We start from the raw sequence: 24,231 nt of genomic DNA on the forward strand, positions 1-24,231 counted from the left end.
TATTCTGCTTTTTGTTCTCCTCGAACGTAGATGTAATCTGCTGCATACAACAACTTGGTTTCTAGTATTTCATTGAGTTTGGACAATTCTACTTGACCATCAGAGTATCGAATTCCAAGCAGTTTTTTCTCCACGTATGAGGCAGTCTTCCTATCTCTATTAGTTAGCGCATTAAATGGTTTCTGAGGCAAAAAGATGTAATGACTTCGTTTAAAACCTATTTCAATGGTAAGTTCTTTGGGAACAAACCCTCCGTCCACATCGAATCCCTGAATGTCTACGAATGCTACTCTCATGATGACTTCTCGTTCACTACTGACAATTTATGCATCTAATTTAGACTTTTTACAATTTCGGTGAGAGGGAAGTACTCCATTACACAATCATGAATTATAATGCAATAAGCCTTGGTATATTCGGGAAAACCATTATTCGCTTCAATATCGAGTTTTACGTCAACAGTGGATGCTTTCATGCTTTCTTCTTGTTTCGAACAATCGATGACAAACAATGCGTGATTCTTGAAAGCTGAGAAATCGAGTAGAGGTCGCTTTTGTTGGGAATGTATGTAGCTAGGATAAAATTCGGTATAGTTGAAATAGGCCTCATTGTAGTCAGTTTTGCTAAAATCCAACTGCATTCTCTCGTTTGGCCAATATTCACCATTTAAAGATAATCTGATACTTTGAATATCGACATTGTCAAATAAGGTGGGATCAGCTGAATTCTTGTCGCGTTTGTTGGTTTGAAAGAAAACAATGACATAACGGGGTCTTTCCACTGCATTGCTAGTTTTTACAGCCCAAACTTCACGTCTAGCGCCTTTGGTAAGTGCTGGTAATTCATGCAATTCCCACTTTCTAAACGGAATAACTATAGGTTGATCTTGTTGAATGGATTTCATAAGTTCCAATTTAATATCATCATTGGGAAATATGTGCTTGACTCTGAGCTCAATATTGGTAATGTTAATCTTAACAGTTGTAACTTGGCCTTGAGTTTTTTCTTTGACAATTATGCAATCGTTGTCGTTTCGAGCTCGAACTAGTCTTATTGTTTGACGACCACACGTAATCAAAGGATAATCATTGAAAATGTTGAACACATGCTTAAGAGGCATCTGTATGTTGAATGAATGATCAGCAGCGTGTAGAATTGGATCCCTAGGGTAATTCCAGCCTGCCATTGCCATATGACCGGAATCTTCTTGAGTATAACATGTCATAGCACGTACAGCGCTTACGATACCAGGATCCCGCACTGTTTCCATCTCCCTTGCGCTTTCGCTGTACGTACACGAATCGAAAAGAAAAGCACCAACATTATTTGCTAGTTTAACGTCACCAGTTCCATTAATTGCGAGCGATCCTTTAATGCATAACAAGGTTTCGCTCATTGCAAAGAACGAGTCGACTTGATTGATGCTAAATTCCACAATGTCATTGCAATTGAATGATTTGATGAATGGTGCATATGTTCGGTATTCGGCCTTTCGAATCGACTCGTCAAACATCGGCTTACGATAAATATCAAATATTGGTGGCATTATGCTGTTTGAACGTGATCGTTTTCCATACATAGTTGTCATGTTTTCAGTTTAAAACCAAGTGATTGCAAAAATAATTTGTTTGCAAACGTAAGATGTGGTCGCTTAGATAAGGACGTAAGATGTTGCCGCTTAGACGGTTGCTCAACTAATGGTGTACTATGGGCAGTAGATTGTCTTATTAATAATCCCATTTCCCTCTTGATCTAAGTTCCAGCACCAATGTGCTCTGTTCTCCTCTAAAGTTTACAGGTCGTCCGTCTTGATCGACAGCCAACACTGTGATATTGGTAATTTCTCGTTGCGGTACAACAGGTAAATACAACAAATTGTGTGGAGTTTCGTCAATTGCGTACCCAGGATTTGATTGTATGACAAATTCGTAGATCATGTGAGCAGGTCTGTTACCATCGAAGGCTCCGGTACTAATGTTGCATTCAAAGCGTATGCTAGATACTTTAATAATCCTAACAGGTCGATCTGAAGAATGCGTCTGTCCTGGATTTAGTATTGCAGGAGAAAATCCCAATACTGTACCAAGACTGTCAGGTTGCTTAAACGAAATCTTATATTTGCTGAAAATTTGACACTGCAACGTGTTATGGTTAGGTTTTAGACTAAATATCGTTTCGGGTTTAAGCACATTATCAGCACCCAATTTCTGTTGTATGTATTCTTCAATATCGGCAATTTCATAACATCCATCGGGGATATCAAATTGTTGCAATTTGTTTTTGTCATTGTAGTAATAAAACTTGTTATTTTCAATGTTTGGTATACTGTTGTAGGAATGGAAAAATCGAAGAGCTATCTCATAATCTTTGTTCGGATCCAACACGATCGGTGTGGGAGGTTGAAATGAGAATATGTAATTGGTGCTGTCTACTCTCAACAACTGCGACATGATGACTGACTCACGTCAATGTATTAATAGGTTATTATATTAGAAAAAACAACAATATTTACTTTAATAGTTTTACTTGTTCCAAAGCAAGTTTACAAAAATAACATGAAGCTTGAGAATCAGGTGGGCCATCCCAGTGAGTCCTCCAATCCGGTCTGTTATAATGTACGAAGCAAGGAAGTAGTATCTGTAGGTTAAATTCTCCTCGATATTCTTCAGGCAATTTATGCCATATTTGTAACAATTCGTAAGGTCGTACAGTTCGTGTAATATAATCTAGCGGTATGCATTTTAGTTCTTCTTTACTGAATTCTGTAAAACATTTTTTGTAAAACATATGGTCCATAAGCAGTTCTGTACTTTTAGTAGGCTCCATTATATAAAAACTTTAAGCATAAATGTCCACAAATAATTTGATTGTATGTTTGATACTGATGGTTATTATAGGAAATGTTGGCACGTGTACCACCCAGATACTTCACAAGTTCTTTGGTCGGCTTCAAATTACCAAATGAATCGAAATACTCTACGTCGCTGTTTATCTTTCTATATGCTACCCAATGTGTCCCGTTATGTGTGGACACATCCAAGTTTACTATTGCACATTCTCGTTGTCGAGGACCGTCTCTAGGCAGAGCGTCATTCATGAAAACACCTCGAAAATGTGGTATTTTAAGGATCTTCTTCGCATAATGTGCAATCTCCACATCATATAGCGGACGATTGGGTAGCTTTATTGGAAGTTTTTTTTCAAATATAAGCCGAATCCACCTCTGGGTTTCTTACGTAGGTACAGACCCGAACCGATGTGTTCCATTGCCCTGTTATGGCGAATATCCTCTTCCAATTTCTTTTGAGCATTCTTAGCGTCGACTACTGTCTTCGCCACCCCAGCTGCACCCCCCGCTAAAGCCCCCAAAGCGGAAAGGCCTGCAAATAGAGGTATGAGGGGTAGAAAACCTCCGGATTTTAGTGGTAGCACTCGTGGAACATCAACTTCTTTACGACCACCAAGTCCTTTGATTATGGATTTTGCTATTCGTACAGCCGTCAAAGCAGTATCTGTTAACGATGCTCCTCTTTTCATGGACTTTGCAATTTTTGGGACAACATCTCGATTGAAAGAGTAACGTCCCCGTCTTCCACGACGACGAGAGCATCCCATCCCCAACTTTCTTTTCGTTTTCATTCCACCAGTTACAATTAAAGCAGCACTTTTTTCACCAAAGCTAGCGTCTTTCGACTTGAAGCGCTCCCAAGCTCTATCTTCCAATTCTTTATCGGCCTTGTGGCGTTCTTCGAGAGATGAATGCTGCGAATAAGCGATATCGTGTCGTTTGCAAGCTGCGTCTAATGGATTAATTCCTGGATCTCCACGTGCAAGACGTTTTTTTAGTTTTGTTCCGGGTCCACAATACTGATAACCAGGAATATGTAGTTCAACTGGAAGTTTATTAATTAGAGAGTTCACGAGACCTCCTCCTTCAACGACCAACATTGGACTGATACCATGCAAGTGGTGACATCTATAATATATATTACCGTACTTATGTACTACACTTGTCACATGATGAAGGTCGTTCAGCAAGAGCAGACGCTACCAATTGAGAATTTGGACATTGCCCAGAAAACAACCAACGGTAAACATGGTAAATTACTACCGAATTCATTCAGAGCGATTATTTGCGGTCCAAGTGGGTGCGGCAAAACGAATGTTATGCTATCTCTTCTATTTAATCCGAATGGCGTCAAGTTTAAAAATGTCTATGTTTATTCGAAATCCCTCTTTCAACCGAAATACCAACTACTGCAAGATGTAATAGCGCAAGTTAAAGGTGTAGGGTATTACCCATTTAAAGACAACGAAGAAATTATTAGTCCCAGCGAAGCTAAACCTCACTCCGTGTTTTTATTTGACGATGTTGCATGCGATGGTCAGCAAAAGATTCGCGAGTATTATTCCATGTGCAGACATAAAGATATCGATGCCGCTTATTTATGTCAAACATATTCAAAAATACCGAAGCAGTTAATTAGAGACAACTGTAACATGATTGTACTATTCAAGCAAGATGAGATAAATTTAAAGCATGTATTTGATGAGCATGTATCACCAGACATGTCATTTGATGAATTTAAAAAAATTTGTTCTGAATGTTGGTGTGATAGGTATGGTACTCTGGTAATTATAAAAGATTTTGCTCTCAATAATGGTCGATATCGCAAAGGATTTGATAAATATATAAAATTGTAAGATAATTGTTTAGTTGTCAACACAATGTTAGATGATACGGTTGCCATTGCGCTTCGCAAGAAGAAAGTCGCCGAATTGGCTAGATCAATTCGCAAAAAATATTTGGCATTAAAATTAGGCCGAACAGAACAAGATGAGTCCCTAAATAAACTGTTTAAACCACTCTCGAAACCTCTCAAAGATATTGCACAATCATCAAAAACGTTACATCATACTATCACTAACAAGTTTGAACAAGTTAAAAAAGAAGAAGTGAAAAAGGAAGAGTAGGAAGAGGAGGAGAAGAATGGTGATGATGGTGATGATGTATTTCTTGATGCACCTGATCTAGCGATACCTGATGAAAACATTATTCGAGAACCAATCGAGATTCCGATGGATGCCACAGACGAATATATCGATCAATATCCTTCAATAAGTCACAAGTACATAAAAGAATATTTAATAAAAGACGATAAAATTGATAAAAACTATGGTCCATTTTACGATTCTATTAGTGGCTGGATAATGGGAAAACGTCGAATAAACTTTGACAAACGCAATGGAGACATAATAATAATTCGAGAACGTGATTTAGAAGAACGTAGGTTAGGTGGTACGCCAGGTCTATATCAACTTTTATTTTATGCCAACCCTGAACAGTATAATGATGAGGATATACAAAAGTATAAAACACTGTTGAAAAACACAGAGATTCATCTGGATACCTTAGGACGTCTTAAAGGTTCTAGTGGAGAAAAATACCATTCTATTATTAAACCTCTATTCAAACCATCTGATACAGCAATGAAAAAGCATGCAACTCGATCCAAAAAAGAACTCGAACACAAAACGAAAACAACAACAACAACACGATCATCTTCATCTACGGCCAAAGGAACGGGATTGGATGACTCTCGTTTAACATACAACACTGCACCCATGGAGTATATTTATTGGGATGATCCAAATGAGTTAGTTGAACGTCTTAAACTCTTGGTGGCTTCGAAAGACGCAGGCAACACGTCTCTCGACAACGAAATCGTAGCCATCATCAATGAACTAAGAGAAGCTAATATAATAGAGTAACTGGGAATGTCAGTATCATTTCCATCATGAGTGTCGACAAATTCGGTCATCACTCCCGTAGTAGTAGTAACACCCAAAAGGTGGCGCGAGTCACATTTCCACATACTTCTGACGGAAATATTAATGCCGAAAACGTGAAAATTTGCAATGTCAAGGATCCATCAGACAATGACGATGCTGCTACGAAAAGATATGTCGATAATCAAATAAACGAGATACGTGAAACCACAGTTCCACTTCTCGAACAAAAGTTTGAGAAAATAATCAAAGATGATCTGAATACACTAAAAACGGATACGGATAAAAGCATACAGGATTTAACCATCGGACTAAACGATGTAAGAGAAGAGTTTCATACAACCATAGTTCCAAATTTAACCTACAAAATAAATGAAGTAAGATCAGGCCTTTATAAAACTAGAGTTCCACTTATCGAGCAAAGATTGGAAAAAAAATTAATGAAAATTTTAATACTCTAAAAAAGGATATGGATACAAATCAAAAATCTGCTATAGATGGTCAAAATACACTAAAAAATTATATGGATGACACGATAATTAAGTTGATAAAAACATCGGCACACGATATGGTTGTATTAAAAAAAGAAGTATATAACAACATAGATAAGGTTACTAAAATATTGTCAAATGATTTGAATACACTAAAAAAGGATATGAGTACAAATATAAAAGATTTTGCAGAAACAATTGCAAAAAATATGATAAACGAGATGAAGATGGAAGAGAGGTTAAAAAATGTAGAGAACGCAGTAAAAAATATACCCTAAAAGATGGAGAGGTTAAAACAAGTGGAGCAAACATTACAGAGTTTAGTAGGTAATATTCATCTAGATATAGTAGATGTGCAGAAAATGTCTAAAGAAAAGCAACAAGTGGTGAACGAATTGCATAAACCGACACGAAAAAACTATCCTCGTCGACGAACAATAATCAAAGGAATCGATGATTTGTGGCAGATGGATTTAGCTGAAATGCGTCCTTATGCACACCAAAATAAAAATTACAAACTAATACTAGTTGTAATTGATTGTTTTTCAAAATTTGTTTGGACACGTCCTCTAAAAACAAAGACTGGTGAGGAAATTACTCGGGCATTTTCGGATATTCTCGCTCATACTCGACGACTTCCGAAGAACCTGCAATCTGATCAGGGAACCGAATTTTACAACAGAAAATTTCAAAATTTAATGAAAAAACACGGAATTAATCATTACAGCACCTACACGATCAAAAAAGCTGCCATTTGTGAAAGAGTTATTAGAACGTTAAAAGCAAAGTTATACAAGTATTTTAGTTTACATGGATCATACAAATGGTTAGATGCTCTGCCTATAATCACCGAAGAATACAACAATACAAAACACAGCAAAACAGGATACAAACCATCCCAGGTCAACAAGTCCAACGAAAAAGCTATTTTAAACAAAAGTTATAGCCATTTAAAGATTGCAGGTCCGAGAAAATTTAAAGTTGGTGACATTGTACGTGTTTCAAAGGCAAAACATTTCTTCGAAAAGGCCTACACTCCTAATTGGACTACAGAATTATTTAAAATTGTACAAGTTAAGATAACAAATCCTATAACATATTTGCTTGAAGACATGCAAGGTACACCGATAAGTGGAGGCTTCTACGAAGAAGAGATGCAGAAGACATCAAGCCCAGACATATACCTCGTTGAAAAAGTACTTAGACGAAAAGGTAATAAGATGTATGTGAAATGGCTTGGTATGGACAGCAAACATAACAGCTGGATTAACGCTAATGACACAGTTTAAGATCTACTTTTTAATCCGCCGCGTAGCAATACATTTTTGAAAAAAGAGGTAGATACCACAAGGAGTAGGGGGATATAAAAGAACTCATGCTTCAGAATCAAAGTCAGTAAAGTTATCATGGGTTCTCAAGATAGTGGGTATTCTTCTTATTCAAGTGATTGCGATGATATGTCTATCTGCGAAGAAGACAGTCATGGATTAGACTATAGTCATGGATTAAATAAAATTTTGAAAAATTATGAGGATGCCTCCAAATCAGAATTTTTCTACCTGCTTGCAACAAAATACACATTATCGGGCTATGAAGTACAATGTGGTATAAGCCCAGCAAGATCATTTATGCCTGCAGTGATTTTATCTCAACAATATAAAACTAGCAGCAGAATATCACTCAGCGTATACGAATGGAAATCCTTTATTTCAATCATCACACAACAACTAATTGATTTTTTCCAATCAACTGAAGACAACAACACCCAAACTTTTCCATGCGAAGAATACTGCACTGTTACCACAATAGTTTACGATGATTGCAAATTCATTATTGTTAAGAAGTATGGTGTGGAGTACTATATGGATGAAGAAGAAGTGAAGCAAATTGTTGAACTTAACACTAGTGTGATATTGCCTCGTATAAAGTGTTTAAAAAAGATGAACTTTTGTAAATATTATTATAATGTTATAGATTTTTGTAAAAATACTGTAGATAGTTTAAGTCCCTTGCAAATATTGCATGCATTTTGTTCTATAATGCCCGATGATATGACAAATAATGCTCTTAGGGAATTGCTTCATTTTAATAAAATTAAGGTAATTAATGATTTTAAATAAATAATACAAATACCAATTTAGAGTTTTTATTTTACCTTAACATATATATTTCAAACTATTTTACAATATATATATATATATATATATATATATACAAGAAAGAGAGAGATAGCACGTGGATATTGTTATGCGTTTAGTACAAAAGAGAGATAGTAGCTTATAAACATAATTCGTCTCAAAAAATCAATTTTTATATATTTGCAATTTGTAGTTTTCTCTTAGACAATTTACTTAGGATTGTATTCGCTATTTTTGTAAATTGGGGGGAATCCATAGGGAGCCCCGCATCTTTGACACCCACATGACATCACTTTTTCAGAGTTCTTCACAATTTGTAGTTTTAATTCTCTTATACAATTTACGTTTAAACTAGATCGTATTTGCTTGGGAATCTTAAAATTCAGGATACATCCATGCTCTTGCTTACTGAACTCCCGTTGAATACCAATCACATTATGGTGAAGATGAATTTGACATAACTCTCCACTTGAAAGCGGAAATGTCTTTGTATGAGCATCAACTACAGCCCAATAAATTTTATTGGCTGCTATTTGTTGCAGATTAGCGGGAGTCCATAGGTCTGGTGTAACACACCTGTGAGACATTTCAACGTTCTTCTGCAATAAAAAAATCTATTCTAAAATACTGTAATGCCCCCATGGTAGCGTTCTAAAACTATTTGAAATTAAATATCTTTTATCATCATAAGGACTTAGCGCAATTTTTGTTTGTTCTATACTATAAACGTTATGGCAATATGACTGAATGGAGCGTTGAGTAGCAGTTTGTTCCTTAAAATCATTTAAACAGTTTACATAATCATCGAATTTTATAACATTTTTTACTATATTATATTTAGTCCCTTTTGCTTTTTTAGTGATTCGGCCGGATTGAACTTTAAAAGTATACATTTTTGATCGTAATCCCACAAATTTTGTCATAATTTCTCCTTTATTTTCATCTTTCATTACTCCTAAAACTTTTTTATTTACGCGAGGAATATTATATATATTATCTACAGCGTAATCAGATGTATCAAATTTTGATAAATCTTGTTTTATTACTTCCTCATATGCATCATGACAGTACAGTTCATAAATAAAGCTATCGGTATCCATATACATTAAATTACATTTATCTGCACCCAATTTTGGGAGCATATAGTCGTAATGAAATTGGTACATACATAATTTTGATATATCTAAAACAGTCATGCCAATGTATAAAGGTTTATTAAAAACTAGATCTGATTTAATTAGTTCTATAGCTACTAAATTTTCATTAAATATTTTTCGGCTATGAAACCGCGCACTAGAAATTAAATTTTTGGCACCATATCGCCCATTCCATGATCGGACTAGTTTTACTATTCTATGTTTCCTAATGTTTTCCATTGTCTTTCCAAATACACTATTATTTGCTAATTTATAGAGGTTTCTTTCGAAATCGTTTGTAGCTGTAGCTCTAAGTCGAGTGTTTAATTCTATGTAGGGTCGCAGCCACGCAGACTGCTTAAATTTCAAAATTTTATGAATCTTTGTTAAAACTAACCCATTAGCCAGCATTTGTTTTAAATTTCTATAATGAACGATATATTCTTTTTTATTATAAAGTGTTGTCATTAGTTTCGTATGATTTGAACCCAAAGCCTTGCGGTGTTCGGCAGCGAATGGAAAATCTGAGTGAAGATCGTGTAATTTGTGGGGGTAGTCCAAATCAACTTGTAACATATACCCTACTGGAGAGTCATCAGGTATAGACATAACATTAAAGTCGTTGGCATCCATCCATTCAAATCCTTCGTAGGGTAAGGGCTCTCCCATAGCCCACCCATATAAATTAATAACATCAAAATACATTAAGTATTTTGAGGGCTTTGTGGAGTCATATTTAGGCATGTACTTATTATTAGCCTCTGACATTCTGCCACTACATACTGAAATTCCTCCACGAATTGTTTTCTCAATAAACAGTATCATGTCAACGTCACGCAATAACTCTAGCTTACACCCCACGTATTTCAACATACAATCCCAAGAATAACCAGGCATTGTGTAGTACCATGCGGGATCTAAACCATAAGTTATTGAACATTTTTTTCGAAAATTTTCAAAAACATCTGCCAAAAGCAAAATATCAGTCTTTAAATACAAATCCGAATATTGACCTAAATTTGCAATGCTAAATGCATCCCAAACTGTTTTAGCATGAGTATATTGCTCATCTGTAAGATTCTTATCGTTTAGTTTATTATAAAATGCCTCTATCGGAGGTAAATCGGTAATGTCTAATTTTTCCCAACAGTCAATAAAATCATAACAAAAAACCCCTTTTTTAGTTATTAATTTAAAATTTTCGCTACTTAAACTGCTAAATTCTCGACTGCAAATTTTAAAGTCATTTTTATCTAATATTGATGCTAATTCATCTAAAGAAGCTCCTAAAAATCTTAATGAATCAATAAATCGAAATTTTATATTAGTAACTTTATCGTTAAGTGTAAATGAAATGTATTTTTCTTTATTGATAGGAAGTAGACTAATATCTCCTTTTTTACTTAACTCAGAAATTATAAAGTGCCCGTCGTATCCGCTCATATTATGAAAAATAAGTGGGACAACAAACAATTTTTTAAAATTTAAATTACATGCTTGGTGAGCGTAATTTCTGAACTCCCCCGTAAAATGATCATGATCTCTGACAACGATATCTGCGAAAGAAAAACATTTTTCGCATATGTGGCACACTGTAGCCCCACAGGTACTTGGTTTTTCCTCCATTGGTATTATTGTCTTAATTTTTGAATTAATACTTTGAGCTAAATTTGGTAATTCACTAGCAAACCACTCCATGCAGTCATTGCCTCTATAACTTTTAAAAAAAGACAACTTTTCATCATAGCTGCATTTTACATAGTATCCAGCACTATACGGAATATGTCTTTGATATTTTTTAGTGAAAAGTGATTTGTGGTCTGTAACTTTCTCTAACATGCACTCAAAATCTGCATATATGACAAATGGCGTTGTTTGTTTATAAGTATAATTTTTAAAACTAACAACATCATATTTAGGAAAAGACATTTTACAATTATTAATATCTGCACACATTTTTTCGTGTTCAGACAATTTCTCTGCAGTTGAAAAATAATTTAGACATCTATTACAAAGAAATAATTTGCGCCTGCTTTTATTTACTTGACTAGAAACTAATCTAGATATGTCAGTAATATAGCAGTAGTGGTACTTAATTTCAGAATCATCAGTATCCACTGGAGGTGCCTCATAATCGTTTAATTTAGGAAAATAGTGATTTTGAATTAAAAGAAGATTTACATGTTTGGCAACTACTTTTTTAGTTAATCTTGCTGGGTATACTGTGAAAAATGAATTTTTATTATTTTCTATCAATTCTAAAGCATATACATTGACTGATACATTGTTTATTTTTTCAAATTTTGAAATTTGATGTAACGGCATCGGTGCCTCCAAGTCTTCTGTTTTTAATACTGTGCTATAAAATGGATATGAGGACGTAAGTTCTTTATTTGCTTTAGCCGGATAGAAGGCACTAACTATTGCCCAATAAAAACAAGCCTGATCTGAATTTTTTATATTAATGCAAGCACGCTTTTTTTGAATAGACTCTGGGAGTTTAATATAAGATGAACCATTTCCAATTTCATATCGATTAATATTTACTTCTAAAGATATTATTCTATTTAATGCAAAACCAGAGTCTTTTTCCTGAAACTCGGATAATTTAAGATTTATTTTATCTTTAACATTTTTAAAAAACCACCGCTCTGTATCGGCAGATATGTCTAGTATAGCATTTTTTGTATTAAAATATTTAAAAGTCACAATTTCATTCTCCCCCGATTTTTTAATAAATTCTCCACAAAAACAAACATTAACTTTAACAAGTTTATCTACCTTTAAAATTTTTCTGATTTTATTTTTAAAAATAATATAACAATCATTTAGGAAAAGTCCTTATGCCATAAATTAACTATAATTCCAGTTTTAATTCGACTATTAAACGCGGAAACTACATTTTCCCATTTAACTCTATGTTTTAGTTTGTTGTCTAGACCCATACCTACATGTCTATTTAAAATAATCTGTTTAAAATGTTTAAAATGTCCTATATGTGTTTGCAGTTTTCTAATTGTACCTATAGGCAAATTGCGTTTTTTTTATTACTTTATTGCAAATTTTGATTTGTTTCGTTAAGCGTTTCAACCAAATTTCTTTGTCTTTAGCTGTAAATTTATCAAAAACTATCTTTCTAACTCTTTTGATGAATAACAATAAATTTTCGCATTGTTTAACAATATCCATAATGCTTACCTCTCTCTTTCAGTATTTCCAATTAGATGATTTTGAAGGATGCTAGGGGCTGGTACTTGCTTCCGATGTCCACAACACCTTGAAATATTATTGAATATTTGCCGTCAGCAAACTCGTTGATGACCGGCTTATAGGTCTCTGTCACTCTTCCGGGCAAAAAAACCACTTCTTCTCCCACATCCAGAAGAACGACTTGACCAAATTTTGACTTGACTAGTCTGGCCTCCTTAATCGGCACCGGAATGTTGAGGGGCAGGTCCTTAAGTTTTTTGATTGGTTTCCTCTCTGCAACCAGAGATGCTTCATTAATTTTAGTTAAATCCATCTGAAATGAGGAATATTATAACTAACAGAGCAGAACAAATAAATTGTAAAAAAAGAGAAATATTGAAAAGATTTGTGATAAGGAAAACAAGAATAAAGGAATGTTACAACACCTTAGATGTGAATAATTTTGCCCACGCCACTATCTATGCCTAAAATATTGGTGACGTAATCTGCATAGACATGCAAGATCTTGTTAATTTTGCGAAGATTGACTTACCGAACTGTTCCGAGTTCTGCCGAACGGGACAACGCCCTCGGAAAACAGATTTAAGAATAATTACGAAAAAGAATAATTATCAAAATGCTGGCTTGAAAAAACAAAAGAATGGCATTCAAAATGACCTTTTTTGCATTCAGTTATTTACTGCAAATTCCTTAGATATAAGAGAATAATTACGAAAAAGAATAATTATCAACATGTCGGTTTGAAAAAAAAAAACACACAAACTAATGGCATTCAAAATGACCTTTTTGCAGTCAGTTATTTACTGCAAATTTCTTAGATTTAAGAATTATGAAAAAAGAATAATTGCCGAAGAAAATGCCGGCTTCTGCAGTTACTGCAAATTCCTCTGAGTTCTCCCGAAGCGGGCACCGCCCTCGGAAAACAGATTTAAGAATAATTACGAAAAAGAATAATTATCAAAATGTCGGCTTGAAAAAACACAAAAGAATGGCATTCAAAATGATCTTCTTGCAGTCAGTTATTTACTGCAAATTTCTTAGATTTAAGAATTATGAAAAAAGAATAATTGCCGAAAATGCCGGCTTCTGCAATTACTGCAAATTCCTCTGAGTTCTCCTGAAGGGGGGCACCGCCCTCGGAAAACAGATTTAAGAATAATTACGAAAAAGAATAATTATCAAAATGCCGGCTTGAAAAAACACAAAAAGAATGGCATTCAAAATAACCTTTTTTGCATTCAGTTATTTACTGCAAATTCCTTAGATTTAAGAATTATGAAAAAGAATAATTGTCGAAAATGCTGGCTTCTGTAGTTACTGCAAATTCCACGGAAAACGGATAAAACAATAATGAAAAAAACATAAAAAGTAAAAAGAATAAGTGCAAAATGCTTGCTTTGTAGACACAGGATTTTATAGCAGAAAAACAGTTTTATTCAAAATCGGACACCAAAAAATATTTTAAAGAATTAAGAGAACACTTACCTTGCAAACTAGTTGACAAAACACGCACAATAACAGTATGGAAATGGAAGCACAATAACAGCATGGAATAGACCAAACCGAGGTGCACTTTCTAATTTATAGGTTCCCGTGCCCCACCCTATGACATAGTTTTAGAATGTTTGTATCCACGCAGTTTTATCATTGTGTTTGACTTGGAAAAAACCTGCATTCACCATGCACGTGATAAAAAATGCATTTCAATGACAAAATGCGGTGTGATAACAAAATTGCAAAGTAGTGTTTTGAGATTACCAGCCCGCAATTTCCTATACATATGGGCTGATAATTTTCTAACAATTCATTATTTAATGTTTTTCAAATATTTTCTTAATTTATATAAATAACTCAATTAAAAATTTTGGGCATTAGTATAAATCAAGATGTTTGTCTGTTTACATGTCTTATTGTTGCTCTCTGTAACTGTTTGTGCAGAGAATAGCACTCTAAAGTATGCTACTTCTTTTCTTAAGCGTTTCGGATATCTAAATGCATCAAGTAATGCCATTTCTAGTATAGATATGATCTTAGTTGAATTTCAAGAAAAATACAATCTTCCGGTGACCGGAACATTAAATAATGATACTATGAATATGATGAGGAATAAGCCCCGATGTTCTGTTGCTGCCAATAACTATGTAATTCATTCGAAGTGGAATAAGACGAAATTGCGTTGGTATTTCCCTCAAGCTATTAGTAATCCTAATTATATAAATCTTGCTTCAGAAGCTTTCGATAGATGGGAGAACATATCTAATTTAAAATTTGAACAAATAATAATACCTTCTCCGAAGCCTGATATTACTATAACTGTGGTACCAAATAATCATGATTTTCGAGCAAGTTGCCAAGGAAACTCTAAATGTCCATTTAATTTCGACGGTCCCGGAAAAGTATTAGCTCACGCATACTATCCTGGTGCAAACGAATGCATTGAAATCCATCTTGATGCTACTGAACGGTGGTATGTAGGAAATGGCAGGAGTCCTGATGGCGAAACCAATTTTTTGGCAGTCCTAATGCATGAAATTGGCCATTCCCTCGGACTAGAACATAGTAATATTGATTCGTCTATTATGTATCCTTGGTATCAACAAGATGTACGTTTAAGTGATGATGATAAAAAGGCAATGAGCAAGCTATATGGACAAAAAAGAACTTCCTCACCGACACCGACACCAGTTACGCAAACAACAATTTCGCACCAGGCTCTGACGCCTAAAAATATATGCCTAATTCAGTATCCTGATGTCATGTTTCTAGCTACATCTCCTCAGTTTCCAAATTATCGAATGTACGTTGGATCCGGCAAATATTTATGGAAGTTTGATTTAAATGAGATGCGTCTCCCAAAATATCCAGAATTAATTGCCGATTATCTTCCTAAAGAATTGAGGTCTACGCTAGTTTCCCATGTGTTTCAGAATTCCGATGGACACTTAATAACTTTAAGCAATAATCGGTATTACGCCGCATCTTTCCCTAATTTAAAAATTCAAAAAAGTTTTGTGTTTCCTTCTATACCTATGAGAACAAAAATAAATGCTCTGTTTCAAACAAACGGAGGGCAAATGTATTTATTATACAATGATAATTCGTACATTGAGTTTAATGAAGCTGGAGATGTCTTAAACCGAGGACCATTAAATTATCTCTTCCCCGGAATACCAAATAAAATAACATCAGCATTCCGGTACACAGATGGGTTTATTTACTTTTTTCAAAACAATACTTATTATAAGTACAGCGAATACACACGTAAAGTTGTAGCAGCAGGAACGTTTAGTTGGGGGCTTTTTGGAATACCCTGTCCTGAAGACGGTCTATTAAAACAATTAAAAACTTTGTTAAACAAAATTGTAACTATATACGAATAAAGATTGTTCTGATAATTATTTTTATAATTTTTATAATTAATAAAAATTAATAAAAAATTAAATATAGTTTTATTTAAATTCCAAAATCCGCGCGCTTCTTATCTACAGGATCTTTCCATGGAAAATTAAGGTACCGATCGCACATTTGGTTTGCGCATCACCAGCTTGCCCTCGGACGTCGCCAGCTCGCCCGCTCGGACGCTGAAAAATTAAGGTACCGACCGCACATCTGGTTCGCGCACCGATCGGATGCCGCCCGCTCGGACGTTGAAAAATTAAGGTACCGACCGCACATCTGGTTCGCGCACCGATCAGCGCTCGGACGCCGGAACGCGTCCGGACGCCGTGCGCCCTTTTGGCAATACGTCGTCATATTTGAATTCCTTGCCCCTCCCCCATTCAAATGAGCCTCAGTTTGTTAAAATCGGACCACTAACAACGGAGATACGTATATACGTATATACGTATACATACCTCTCTCTCCAATACACACAATTCCCTATATGCTGTGACGTCACACACCTCTCTCTCTAACACATTGTTTTCCCTATACCTATAGTGACGGCTGTATTGTTCATCTACTTTTAATACAGTAGTTTTCCGTTCCCTTCCGTATCTTTATGCCGTTGACTACTTAATAGTTCCTCCGCCTTCGAAGCCGATTTCTCAACTCCAGGACAAAAGGGTGCCCTACCACTTACCAACTCATCCGCCCGAAGCCGTTGGTCAGTAAGTGTGGGATTGCTTATACCGGCAATCGCTCGGTAAAATTTTCGCCATATCTGGCTACCCTCACTTAGTTTAGCCTGCAGACCAATGCAGTTGCCCGGGGTGTGGCACGTGGAGCCATAAGTGAGAGTTAGCTGTCTTATGAGGACCAGTTATCAAGAACCATCTCCCGTCTATTACGCTCGATGTGGTCGTTCCGATAAAAGGTGCTACCTCTATAACACAACTCTACACCCGACTCTACAACCGACTTACCCACAGACACATAATTGGTCACACTAATTCCACTTTACGTGAAAACTGTAATATCCCACTAAGTGTTAAGCATGTACTTGTAGAGTGCCCAAGATACCAGTTGCAGAGACAGAACAACCACATCATCGGATCAACAAATGAAATCTTGGGAGAACATTGTAAAATTGAACATTTGTTAAAATTTTTTAAAGATATCAATATATTTAACAAAATCTAACGTTTGTATATAAATTATCTTATGTATATGTATATATGTCGCTAATAACCTCATAGGTTGATGCGACTACTTTGTAAAATAAAAAAAAATAGTTTCAATAATAGTTCATTGTTCAATCATTTCACTTCAGTCTTACAGACCAATTTGTTATGATTAAAATAAACATTTTTTTCAGCAAAAATATTGTTTTTGGGAAAGATTAATAATAAGTATTTTGGAATTATGACAGCGTCACATTTTTCGCGCCCAGAGCTGGTCCTGAGCATTTTTTTAATACTGGTTGGACCACGGTAAAGTAGGTATATAAACAAAACGAAAGATATTTAAATATGAAATATGAAAAATAGATAAAATCTAAAACAGGTTTATTATTTAATGCCAAAATATTCATAACATTGTAGAGACCATATACGCTTAAACTTTTTAGATTTATTTTAGAAGCACTCTGCGAAGCAGTAACATCTCCAGAAGATGCCAACCCTTAGTGTTGGCGAAACGTCGAGAACTAATCTCAGAAGACAACGGCCTAACAGCCCGAACAAACAGTTTAACAGGTTAGACGTGAAAGCCTAACGCAGTTTTTCTAAGGATATCTGACTGATGTGTATACTTGCTATAATTAAAAATATATGATCCAAATCTTTTCTTTCCAATTATCACAGAGATTGTTGTCAATTATATTTATTTTGACCAAATCCTGTCCAAAAATGGACCGGATAGCAAGCATACCGAACTTCATCCTGGGTATGGTTGTTATGAAACTTCTCGGATAATTGTAATTTGCAAACCTGTAGTTTTTTCGAATATCGGGTTCTGGCAATGTGTATCTTGTACATTTTGCCAAACAGAAATATCTGTATTGTGTAGACTATCTTTGATATAAATTATCCTTGGCTATATCTACTCTCTCATCCAATGTTAATAAGGGTGTAACTTCTTCTCCTAACTGTAGGTATGCTTTCTTTAGATGCTTTGTATGCCTGTGTGTGCTTTTACCGTAACAAAAATCAGTTTTTTATTTTCTTGAATTTGTGAGAGCAACGTTTATATGTTTGCTATGTATGGATGGTTATATGCAGAGTTAATTTGCAAATGTGATTGTAGACTATTTAAAACTGAAAGGGAATCAGTAAAGATGTATTGAATCGATAAGTAAAATTGTTTAAATAACAACTTAATACAGAGGATGAAGAAGAAAACCTTAAAGACAAAAGATATGAGGTAAGCGAAACAGACGAGAAGCAGAAGAAACCTCAACGATTTTTAAAGTTAAAGACGCAGTTAAAAAACTACCCAGGAACAAATTTTCCGGAATAGATAATCTACCACGTGAACTATATAAAGAAGGTGGCAATGAAACAATAGTGGCACGGCAATACTATGATATCAGATTTTTGGATATGCCCAATTGAATGGGTGATTGGAAAAAGGATAACATTCCTGTGAACCATGTTTTTAGAAGATATAAAAAAACTGTTTTGCGCCCAAGCCGCTAGTTTTACTAAAAATATTTCTATTGAATATTTGTATACCTGGACAAGGTACATTTAATGCCAAAGCACTAACAGTTCATGCCTATTAGGTAAGTAGTTATTGATATTTGAAAGTACAAAAATCTTATCCTTTTTCCACTCAAAATCGAAAACGTGAGTAAGACAAAATAAAACATGGCATTAATATTATTTTTAGTCTTCTAGGTCACTGTTCTCTCTATTTGTTGTAGGATTTGTAAATATATCATCATAGAAGGCCCTGTAGTCTTCTGGTATATAATGTATTATTTTAGAAATATCTTCGTTGTATGCTTTCGAGATGGAAAGGTTTACATTATCTTGTTTCTTCATATTAAAAAGACCATAGGTTAAACCATCAATGAATTCAGTGAATAAATGACTATTTCTTTTCAATATCTTTGTCAGTCTTTTTAAAATATTGTGGTCACCAGCCTTTGAAATCCAGTATCTCGGTATTTGTTAGCCGTTTTACTTGGAACTTATTGTTCCTTTTCTTGGAATACGCAATGATTTCGTTGTATTGATCAGGAGAATAAATCCTTTTAATTTTTTTAAAGAGCGCTTAATAACTGGGAAGTTTCTGTCACAATGCAAAAAACTATGGCTTGGATTGGAAAATATTAATAGATTTCTTGAAACCTACCATTCACAGTCAGTGCAGTAAACAACCTGGTTAAAGTGTGATTACGGTTTTGTCCTGTGGATGTATCACTACTAAAGACATGCAAGATTTTTACTTCTTTGGGATATGTTCGGTAATGAAGTCCAGAACCGACGTACTGACTTCATTGGAGCCTCGCTGAGCATCTCCCTCTGTGTATGTGTAGAACATCGATATATAATTGCCAATGTTATGGGCATTAAAAACATAATATAAAAGTTTGCGTAAATAAAACATTTCTTGACACGTTTTTTACGTGTATCAGTAATATGATCCTTTTTCCGCTCAACAACAATGTTTTTTTTTTTAAGGTTAAAGTACGTTTATTGACGTTTCAATTTCCACTTCGGAAATCATTCTCAAAATACAAACATTAGTAAATTAAACAAATTTTGTTTTTTTGTTACTTAGTGAAAAATTCTTCTAATAATTTAATTTTATCTGACTCATCTATATTGACAATTCAGACATACATTAAAATGTATAATGGGAGCCTTTTTTCTTCAATTTTACATTGCAAAATGCAGTGGAGTAGCTTGTATCTGCCGTCCTCTTACAATTAGAAAACAATACGAATACACTAAAAGAATAAAAAAGAGAAATATCTCCTGAATAACTTGCTACGCAGTGCGTCTCAAGTATGTTTGTGTACGATGAAAATATGATTTTAATATTTTATAAACAAAACAAGAGATTCATTTATTTATTTCTTTTACTTTTAACCATGAATTTTTCTGTTCAATCATGATGCATCAAAGCCCGAAATAAGCCATACATATAATTTAACTAAGTGCACTGTACATACGTTTGACCAAATGTCTCTAACATTTGTTAGAACATTTGCTGTAATAGTACAGAAGCCATTATTTAGACCAAATTTTATGTTGAAACTTCGTGCACAAATAACAAAGCCATTACAACAAGTAAGGCTCCAAACAATACCAACTTTACCAAGAAGTATAAAAGAGAATTTTTCCACGCTCTTTCAGGTCCCGAAGGAAAAGAGAAAAGGACTTGTGCCCTACAGTAAAAAAAAAAGAATAGCAATTACGCACTGTTACAACTGTGATCGTGCCTAACGAACATCAATAAAAATTTGTATGGAATGTGGACAGTAATAAAAGCTTATAGCCTATAATATTACTGTTCCTATTTTTGTAATTCTTATTTATGTACTAGTTTGTCCTGTCCATATTACGAGATTCTGTTCTATTCCAAAAGTATCTAGGTAGTGTATTTTGTTTACGTACGTACGTAAAATTTACGTGTGATTAGTGTTTACGTAAAGTACGTTGAAGAAACGTTAGTATTCTTAGTTTAAGAAGAGCTAACTATTGTGTCAAGTTAAAATTATAGATAACATTACTTAAATTTGATACATTTTATATACAGGGATGAGTGCCTTAAAAACCGGCAAAATAACGCAAAAGATAGAAAACATAATATGTTGTGAAATAAAAAGAGATAAAAGTAGTAGAGGTGAGAAATTATCGATATTAACCTATAATTTACTTTACATTACATTAGAACTATCGAAAATTCCCCACCTTTAGACGTTAGCTTATGAGCTTGTTGACTTCAGTCATAGTAATACGTATCACATAATGTAAGTAAAAACAGTTTAAGTAGGAGTATTTTTTATTCCAAAATTAAAGTATTGATCAATAATAAACTATGATTTGAGACGTCGCATACACTCTTCTCAATACAGAATTATCATAGCTTGTTAGTCTGTATTCGTCAAAACAGAATTAATTATCAAATTACTACTAATTAAACTGTTTACTTACATTTGCTTTATTGCCTTCAATCAGTTTTTACTTTATGCGAAATTTAAAAAATGTAAATATTCGACGTCATACTTGTAATATTATGACTGAAGTCAACTAGCTCATAAGCTAACGTCTAAAGGTGGGAAACTATCGATAGTCCTAATGTAATTTAATGTAAATTAGAAGTTTCTATCGATAATTTTCCACCTCTACTACTTTCATCTCTTTTTATTTCACAACGTGTTATGTTTTCTATCATTTGCGTTATTTTGCCGGTTCTTAAGGCACTCATCACTGTATAGCTGTAATGACAAAACCTTTAAAAGTGGCCTCCTTTTTTTGGGAAACCCCTAACTGCACTAATTCTACGCTAATATGTGAAGACCTGACTATTTTGATTCTAATATACACGTCAAGACATCTTTGATTAAAAAAATTGAATTTGGAAGAGGGTCTCCGATTTATAGGCTGGAATGGCTGGTAAAAAGTTTATTGCATAGCTGGTATTAACACCCTAGAAAATATTTAATAAAAGTTTAAATTCAATAAAGAAACAGTTTAAACGATACTTTTATTAACAATAATTTTTAGTACAATACTGATATAAAAAGCTCTAATGAAGAATACTACTAGTTTTCGTTTGCATTCTCTACCAAAATAACAGCTAAAATATCAATAATTACAAATTATTAACTACAACTGGATAATTTTGGAGAATGACCTTCCAACAGTCTCTTCTTTCGGCTTCGGGAATGCTTCCTACTGTAAGCTCTTTTCCTATGTCTAAAAATCCAGAACCCTTATCAATATTCTTCCAAGTCAATTGTAAATCATTTGCGGGTGGTGTTGGGTTCCCTGTTTTAGCAAAATTTGTCCATAGTTTCACAAACCAATGAATTAATTTATCTTCTGTTTCGCCTTTATCAAGGACCTGAGCTGCTATATGGGTGTTGAAAAGGTAACCCAGATCATCCCCATGACAGGTACCTGCAATGATAAAACAGTGTTAACTGTATGAAAACGACAACGAGTTTGCACACAAAAAATAAAATTGAGGTTAGAAACATGGAATACCCGAACCCTGTATCGAGCTGTAGCATTGGACACTTGGATCTACAGAAAATGCAGTGGATGGGAAGCGGTACTCTTGACAAGAAAACCCAATTCATTTATATTAAAGTTGCAATGAAAGTCAACACATAGATCGAGAAGGATTTATTTATTTACTGGATGAATTTAAAGCATACAGTCAAAAAATTTGCTATTTATGTTTAGAAAGGAAATTCTTCAATTACAGTTTGATCAATGCATATGCTCCGACGACAAACCAAAAAGAATACAACAACAGTTCTTTGAAGATCTAGAGCCGGTCTACAAAAGATTTCGCAAAAATTTACATTAACATATTGTTTACGTGGCATGAATGGAAGAATGAGACGAGAGCGAGAGCAAGAATATATACAAGGTAACCTGGTCCTCTCCCGATAATAGAACAACGATTCAGATTGATAACATCTTAATAGTTTCAACATACGGAACAAACAAAATTAACTGCAGAAGTTATAAAGGCGCAATCATAGGCTCAAATCATTGCCTACTAATCTTAACATTAAGGTCTAGAAATGTGCAACAGCTGAGAGACGCAACAAATGTAGAACGGTACGTTAAAAACATTACCAACGGGCTAAGAAATCAAAATGTAAATAAAGAAGGTCAGAAACATATAGACTTCTACTGGACCAAAATACAGAAAGATATTGAAGCTCAGCAAAAGATAAAATAAAAATAGAAATTTATGTATATAAAAATCATTTGATTGACAATTCGTTTAAAAATTGTGCCTATATGGAGCATTGGTTTGACGATGAGTATAAGAATTTACCAAGAAAAAAAAATGAAGCCTGCACAAAAATGATTACATGACGAACTAGAACAACTAGAGAATTACCAGATAAAGAGAAAAGAAGATAAGAGAATACATAAAAGAAAAAAATAAAATCACTTAAATAAGGAATTTAAACACATACAAAACCTTAAAAGAGAGAAGGATTTAGAGCATTCTATAAAAAAATTACCATCAAATTTATGTATTTCTCTTCTGGTATAACCATTAGAGGTGACTGTGCATTATTATATGTTAATGCATTGATATGCCTAAAGGAGTTGGTACATTTAAGTTTCCAAATTTTAGACCAAATAACCTGTGAAGGTGTTGATGTATTTATCGACGATACGTAGTCTTTCCAAGCATCTTGTTTGCTTTTTTTCAAAAGATATCTTGATGAAGCTCTGAGTTTTTTAAAATTAAGTAAGTTTTCGTTTGTATTATGTTTTTTAAGTTTATTAAAGGCATGTTTACAAGATGAGAGTGCTTTTGCAATTTCAATATTTCACCAAGGTACGGGTTGCCTTTTTCTATATTTTCTATATTTTCTAAAGTTTTCAAGTTTATTATTGATATAGGATTCATAGGATGCCCAATTTGCATTTTTTAATTTCCAGGACTGATATGTTGGGAAAACAAAGGGATGAATGTGATCTGATGTTATAAAAATTGGAAAGTGGTCACTATTATACAATGAGTTTAAAGTTTCCCATGACAATGTAGTTGAGAGTGATTGACTGCATAAGGATATATCAATGGCGGAAAATGAGCCGATATAAGAATTACATCTAGTTGAATTCCCTGTATTAAGTAACAATAAATCAGAATAATCAATTAGGTTTTTCAATAAGTTACCGTATTTATAAGTTTTGTGACTACCCCACGCCGGGTGGTGGCAGTTCATATCTCCTAAAATTAATTTAGGATGTGGAATTTGGTCTACAAGATTATTTAATTCGTGCATATCCAGATTACTAGCGTGTGGTAAATAAATGTTACATATGTTAATCTTTTTATGATAGGTAAAAGAGACTGCTACAGCTTCAAGATTAG

General features: G+C 34.2%; 1 protein-coding gene across 1 annotated transcript in view; it reads right to left on the minus strand.

The window, feature by feature from the left end:
* LOC140449008 (uncharacterized) overlaps positions 1–24,231 on the minus strand; it is a 158,152-nt gene that overhangs the window by 64,585 nt on the left and 69,336 nt on the right. Inside the window, exons 6-8 of the mRNA XM_072542148.1 lie at positions 21,977–22,280; positions 11,599–11,914; positions 8,764–9,018 (exon numbers count right to left, since the gene is read on the minus strand). Coding sequence (XP_072398249.1) covers positions 8,764–9,018; positions 11,599–11,914; positions 21,977–22,280 — 875 coding nt within the window. The remainder of the gene's footprint in view (positions 1–8,763; positions 9,019–11,598; positions 11,915–21,976; positions 22,281–24,231) is intronic.

This window comes from Diabrotica undecimpunctata, chromosome 8 (assembly GCF_040954645.1).
Source record: "Diabrotica undecimpunctata isolate CICGRU chromosome 8, icDiaUnde3, whole genome shotgun sequence".
NCBI classification, from domain to species: domain Eukaryota; kingdom Metazoa; phylum Arthropoda; class Insecta; order Coleoptera; family Chrysomelidae; genus Diabrotica; species Diabrotica undecimpunctata.